The sequence below is a fragment of the Scomber scombrus genome, unplaced genomic scaffold (genome assembly GCF_963691925.1).
Source record: "Scomber scombrus unplaced genomic scaffold, fScoSco1.1 SCAFFOLD_234, whole genome shotgun sequence".
Classification (NCBI taxonomy): Eukaryota; Metazoa; Chordata; class Actinopteri; order Scombriformes; family Scombridae; genus Scomber; species Scomber scombrus.
Window position 1 is genome coordinate 10,949 of NW_026910296.1, and position 6,552 is coordinate 17,500.

A 6,552-nucleotide genomic window follows, 5' to 3' on the forward strand; every position below is an offset into this window, starting at 1 on the left:
TAAAGCTCCTTTTTAAGCTGTTATAAATATCTATAACTCTATAATCATTTAATGCTCATAATGAGAAGAGATGGATATAAATGCAGTATAGTCGGCCTCCATCCTGCCAAATAGTGATCCTGCTTTGATGGACGTAGGAATTATATTAAAACTCATTCACAGCTGTTAATTAATGGTTTATAAAGTGTTTACAATCTAATTATTATATTATAAAGGGGGGGGGAGTCTTATTGTGAAGTGGTACCGTGTCTTTAAATAAACGGGGGGGGGGGGGGGGGGCGGACTCTGAGTCCTGCCAGCTGCTGAACATCTGGAAGGACTCAGCATCCAACAAACCAGATGTGGAAAAAGCGAAAAAGCCCTGAAAGCTTTAAAATAATAAAAAAAAGGTGGAGAAGGGAAAAAAAAAAAAAGACCTGAAACAGCGTCATCTCAGAACCGATCAACATCTGTACAACAACAACAAAAAAACAACCCAAAAGAAAAACAACACATCTGTACAAATGTACAAAAATAATCAACAGGATCTTTTTAAAAACATGAAGATTCATTTCTTTCACTGCAGATGTGACCGAAGGTGGAAACATCTGGATCAAAGTCCAAAATGTGCCAACTGTCGTGTTTTTAAGTGCAATCCACAGCAAACCTGAGGCGGTGCTATCAGGAGGGAGGAAGGCATCATCATCATCATCATCATCAACTTCCTCCTCCTCCGTCTGCACATCGGCCGCAGCGAGTACTTATATATTTATTTATTTATATATATATAAAGAACAGCTGATTAGTGATTATTAACATCTTCATTCCTCTAAAAAAAAAGAATCATACATTACAAACATTAACAACTTAAATCTGTAAAAATTAAAACATTAAAATAAAGAAAAAGAGAGATTCCCTTTTCTACTTCCTGTTTATGCTGCAGCGGAGACGAGTCACATGATGGAGCTCAGGTAGAGAAACTGGATTTTTTGTTTTTTAATGGTTCCTCTTTCCACTGATTTCAGCTCATCTGAAGAGTTTCATTCCTTTAACCTCTGACCTCAGATCAGTTTAACTCAGAGATAAAGAAGGTAAGGTATAAAGGAATCAAGAGGAAAGGTGGATTTATTAGTTTCCTATAAATTAACTAAGAGGAAGCTGATTCAGGAAAGACTGAAGATCATTAAACTGGATCTAAAATGTGCTTTTTGAGGGCATTTTGTGAGTTTAATTCTTCTATAAACTGACTTCAGATCTGTTGCTGAAGCTCTAAAGTTAGTTAGTTTAACCCTCCTGGTGTCCTCGAGTCAAGGAAGGAAGGAGGAGGAAGGAAGGAAGGGAGGAGGAAGGAAGGAAGGAAGGTAGGTAGGAGGGAAGGAAGGAAGGAAGGAAGGTAGGTAGGAGGGAAGGAAGGAAGGAAGGAAGGTAGGTGGGAGGAGGGAGGGAGGGAGAAAGGAAAAGAGGAAGGAAGGAAAGAAGGACAGAGGAAAGAAGGAAGGAGGGAGGGAGGGAGAAAGGAAAAGAGGAAGGAAGGAAGGAAGGTAGGAGGGAGGGAGGGAGGGAGGGAGAAAGGAAAAGAGGAAGGAAGGAAAGAAGGAAGGGAGGAAGGTAGGGGGGAGGAAAGAAAGAGAGAAGGAGAGAGGGAGGAAGGACAGACGGAAGGAAGGAAGGGAGGAAGGAAGGAAAGGAGAGAAGGAAGGGAGGAAAGAAGGAATAGTCAAAACAGACGGGGTCAATTTGACCCGGGAGGACGACAGGAATTAACTTCCTGCTGAATAACTCAGAACTTTCTCAGATCATTAAACTTGATGCAAATGTTTTTTAAGCTGCAGCCTTCATTCATTACTTTATAAAGTGAACTCGTGTCATATTTCTACCGTTTATGTGATTGCAGCTGTAAAAAGTAGTAAAACTCAAGCTTCAGTATCATTAAACACGGACCTTTAGACTCATTAACACATCGTCTCCTTCCTGTTACGCTTTTTTTTCCATCTTGCTGAAACCTTTATTTATTTCTTATTTAAAATGTGTGTTTGAGTTTTTCCAGAAAACTGCCGACCTCAGCTCTAAGAAAACACTTTAGGAATATAGGTCAACCTGAGTCACACTTTCCTGAGTCAGATTTCTTCTTCTCTTTTAAAAAAAAAAAAAAGGAAAAAAAGAAAAGAAAGAAAGAAAAAAAAGGAGGAATGAAACTGTTCAGACGAGCCGCTGATGACAGCGGCTCGTCAGCAGGTTTAAAGCTCGTCATGATTTTCCTTTCTCTCTTCTTCTTCTTCTTCTTGGTTCCTGCTTTTAGATCACATGACACGGATCACACACACACACACACACACACACACACACACACACACACACACACACACACACACACACACACACACACACACACACACACACACACACACACACACACACACACACACACACTATGTCACATGATCTTAAAGTTGAAAGTTGTGCTTGTTTAAAATAAAGGGAAGAAGAAGAAGAAGAAGAAGAAAGGGAAGGACGGCCGCGGTCGTTAGTTAAGTCTGTTGGCTGAGGTCGCCGTGAGGTTTATACTCCTCTTCCTCCTCCTCTTCCTCCTCCTCTTCCTCCTCCTTGAGCAGCCGGGTGGAGCAGAGTTCAGGCTCAAGGCAAAAGGAGAGAGAGAGAGAGAAAGGAGGGGGGGGGTGGCGTTTGTTTTGTGACACGGCGTCCGTCGTCCTTTTTTGCAAGCTCGTCGCCGTAGCAACAGCAGCAGCAGGAGGAGGACGGAGGGAAGAGTCGCTGACAGGAAGACGGAGAGCTGCGTTGGGTTTCCTTCAATCTTTCTCATTCCAAAAGCAGAGAGAGAGACACACACACACACACACACACACACACACACACACGGTGACACAGATACACACACACACACACAGAGAGACACACACACACACACTCATCTCATCATGTGACTGCAAATGAAAACAGAAACTAGGCCCTTAAGACTTCCTGATTATTGCTTTTTCTTTTTTCTTTTCTTTTTAATTAATTCCACTTTTTCTACATTTCGGCTTTTTATTTTATATTTTTTTCCATTAGAGGAACTTTTAACACATTAAAACACTTTGTTAACTTATTAATTAACCATTCATTTGTGTCTTTTTGTTGTTTTGGCTGCAGCAGAGTCACAGTTGAGCCAGGTGGGAAGAATTTGTCTGTTTTCAAAATTGTTTTAATGTTTAATTTTCACTCAGATTTAATTAAAAAGAGAATAAAAAAAGATTTGCACACAGCAGCTGATTAAAGAGAGAATCAGTGGAGCTCGTTAGACGATGCCGAGCAGAGAGATGATGAGTTTAAATGTTAAAAATGATCAGTTTTAGAGCCACTTAATCTAATTTTACCTCCTAAATCAAAGCGTTAAAAATGTTTCTCTCTGTGTCGCCTGTTTTTTTTTATCATTTTGAATCTTAATTAAGTCAAAAAATGCCCCAAATTCTCTGTTTCCAGCATTTAAATGTGAATATTTGCTGGTTTCTTTCCTGTTTTATGATGGTAAACTAAATATTTTAGGCTTTAGGAAACAGCAAACCACATTTCTTTAAATATTTTTTGACATTTTAGAGCTTAAACAGCTAATTAATGAAGTGATAATTAAAGTTATGGAGGTTTATAATGCAAAACAGTCTTACAGGATGTTCAATTTAAAGGTTTTTTGTTCCCTTAATGGAACAAAAATGCCTTAAAATTATGAAACATTTTGTAATTCGCCCTTTTTTATTATCAATGAATCATTTTGAACCTTAATAAATAAAAAAATGCCATAAATTCTCTGATTCAAGCTTCTTACATGTGAATAATTTCTAATTTCTTTCATTTATTTCATATTTTCGGACATTTTCCAGCTCAAACGACTCATTAATTAACTTATATTAAAAGTTAGCTGCAGCCACGGACGTTTCTTAAGTTCCCTTAATGGAAAAAATGCCTTTAAATTATAAAACATTTTGTAATTCACCTATTTTTCATCATCAATGAATCATTTTGAATCATTTTTGAGTGAAAAAATGCCATAAATTCTCTGATTCCAGCTTCTTAAATGTGAATATTTTCTTGTTTCTTTCATTTATATAATATTTTTGCAGCAAACCACATTTTTTTTAACCTTTTCTGACATTTTCCAGCTCAAACGACTCATTAATTAACTGATAATAAAAGTCAGCTGCAGCCACGGACGTTTTTTAAATTCCCTTAATGGAAAAAAATGCCTAAAAATCATTTTGAATCATTTTTAAGTAAAAAAAATGCCACAAATTCTCTGATTCCAGCTTCTTAAATGTGAATCATTTCTCATTTCTTTCATATATTTCATATTTCCTGCTTCAGGAAACAACAAACCACTTTTTTTTTTTTACCTTTTGTGACATTTTCCAGCTCAAACGACTCATTAATAACCTGATAATGAAAGTCAGCTGCAGCCTCGGACGTTTACAGGACCTTAAAGTTACCGTTTTCTTCTATTTAAAGTTCCCTTAATGGAAAGAAACAAAGCAGCTGAATCTAAACTCCGGCTGCTTAGATAAGTGAACTCTTCCTGTGTGTCTCCCTGCTCCTCTTCCTCCTCCTCTTCCTCCTCTTCCTCCTAAAACCAAACAACTGCTTCCTGTGTAAATCTGTGTTAATGTGTTTCAGACTCAACCTTTCATGATTTCCCTGCTGTTTCATTATCAAATAACCTTTTTTTTTTATTCCTCTACAAGGCACTACGTGAGATTTAAAGGCAAAAAAAGGTAGAGTTAGTTTTTGCCCTTTTTTTTTTAGGGGGAGAGAGAGAGAGAGGGAGGGGGGGGGGGGGGGAGGGGAGGCGTCTGCTGATTTGTCAAAAGCAACTAAAGTTATATTAAAATCCACTAAGAAAAAAAAAAAAAGCTCAGCATAGTTTCTACATTTTTTGTTATTTATGAAAAAGATTTTTTGCTGCAATACATTAAAAAAAAAAAGAAGAAAAAAAAAAAAAAGAAAAAGGAAAAATTAGCCCTGTTTGGTTTTAATACCTGAAAATAAAGAAAAATAATAATAATAATAAAAAGATTAGAGCCCCAAATATTTGCTTTTCCCTGCAGAAGAATTACAAGCAAACACTTTTGTTGTTGTTGTTGTTTTTTTTTTAGTTCATGGACAAAAAAATAAAAATAAAAATAAAAAGCTGGACAGACGGAGACGGGACGTTTCTCATTTAGCACCGTTGTGTTTCTGTAGTGACTCATCGCAGCTGAAAAAAAAAAGGAAAAAGTTCAGCTGCTCGCTCGCCCCGATTTATTCCACGTTTAAATCAGGATGAAGATGATGAAGAGGATGATGAAGAAGAAGAAGAAGAAGATGAAGAATCCCTGCTGGACTGAAAGAAAATAGATTTTGGTTTCTCCCGATCATCTGAGAGGAAAAAGGAATCAAAACAACAAAAACAAAAGGATGAGCAGAGTCTCCTCTTCCTCTTCCTCCTCCTCCTCTTCCTCAGTCACTGCTGTCGTCTTCGTCCTCGTCGTCCGACAGGTTGTTGAACTTCGACCCCGGCCTGCTCCCGATGGAGTCTGAGCGCGGCGCGAGGCTCCCCGACGTCAGCTGCACGAAGCAGAACTCGCAGACTCTCACGGGTTTGGACGACTGGCTCGGCAGCAGGAACTTCTTCTCCGAGCACGGACCGCACACCACGAAGCCGCACTTCCTGCAGTGGTGGCGGCGGCTCACCGGCGTGAACTTCACCTTCTGGCAGCGCATGCACACCGTCGCCTCCGAGTCGGGGACCCAGACGGCGGCGTGCTCTCCCGTCGGAGCCTTCCCGCTCTTCTGCAGCAGGTCGCCGACGCACTTCCCGATGTGGTTCATCCACTCGGACTTCTCGGTGGCGGTGGCTGCGTACACGGCGAAGGATTTTGTCGGCGTCTTGATGAGCCAGCCGTTGCGGAGGTCGCCCTCGTCGGGGACGGTGTCGATGGTGACGCTCTCCAACGGGATGATGTGCTGCTTGTTGTACTTCTTCTTCTGGATCACGATGTTGCCGTAGACGAGGATGTCGTTGAAGAGGAAGAACTGGCGAGCTTTGGGTTTCTTGCGGCAGAGTTTGGTGAGGACGCCCTCGCCGATCAGCACGCGGCCCGGGATGGCGAGAGGTTGGCCCGCCGCGCCGAAGCAGCTCTCCACCACGGCGATGCGCTTTGAGTTGGCCTCGCTGTTCGCAAGCCGGTCCACCATCTTATCCTCACCTGGAGGAGAGGAGAGAGGGATGAGAGGGAGGAGAGAGAGATGAGAGAGAGGTGAGACAGGAGAAAGAGAGTGAGAGAGTGAGAGAGAGAGGAGAGAGAGATGAGAGAGAGGAGAGAGAAGAGAGAGAGGAGAGAGGGAGTGAGAGAGAGAGGAGAGAGGGATGAGAGAGAGAGAGGAGAGAAACAGTAGAGAGGGAGAGAGAGAGAGAAGAGAGGAGAGAGAGGGATGAGAGAGAGAGAGGGAGAGAGAGAGAGAGGGAGATAGAGAGAGAAGAGAAAGAGAGCAGAGGAGAGAGGGATGAGAGAGGGGGAGAGAGACAGAGAGAAGGAGAGAGAGAGA

General features: G+C 41.2%; 1 protein-coding gene across 1 annotated transcript in view; it reads right to left on the bottom strand.

Annotated features, from left to right (window-relative positions):
* Positions 1-4,829: 4,829 nt before the first annotated feature.
* The window catches only part of plekhf2 (pleckstrin homology domain containing, family F (with FYVE domain) member 2), a 31,903-nt gene continuing 30,180 nt past the window's right edge, over positions 4,830-6,552 (bottom strand). Inside the window, exon 2 of the mRNA XM_062415066.1 lies at positions 4,830-6,212. Within this exon, the coding sequence (XP_062271050.1) occupies positions 5,464-6,201 (738 nt within the window). The 5' untranslated portion in view covers positions 6,202-6,212 and the 3' untranslated portion in view covers positions 4,830-5,463. The remainder of the gene's footprint in view (positions 6,213-6,552) is intronic.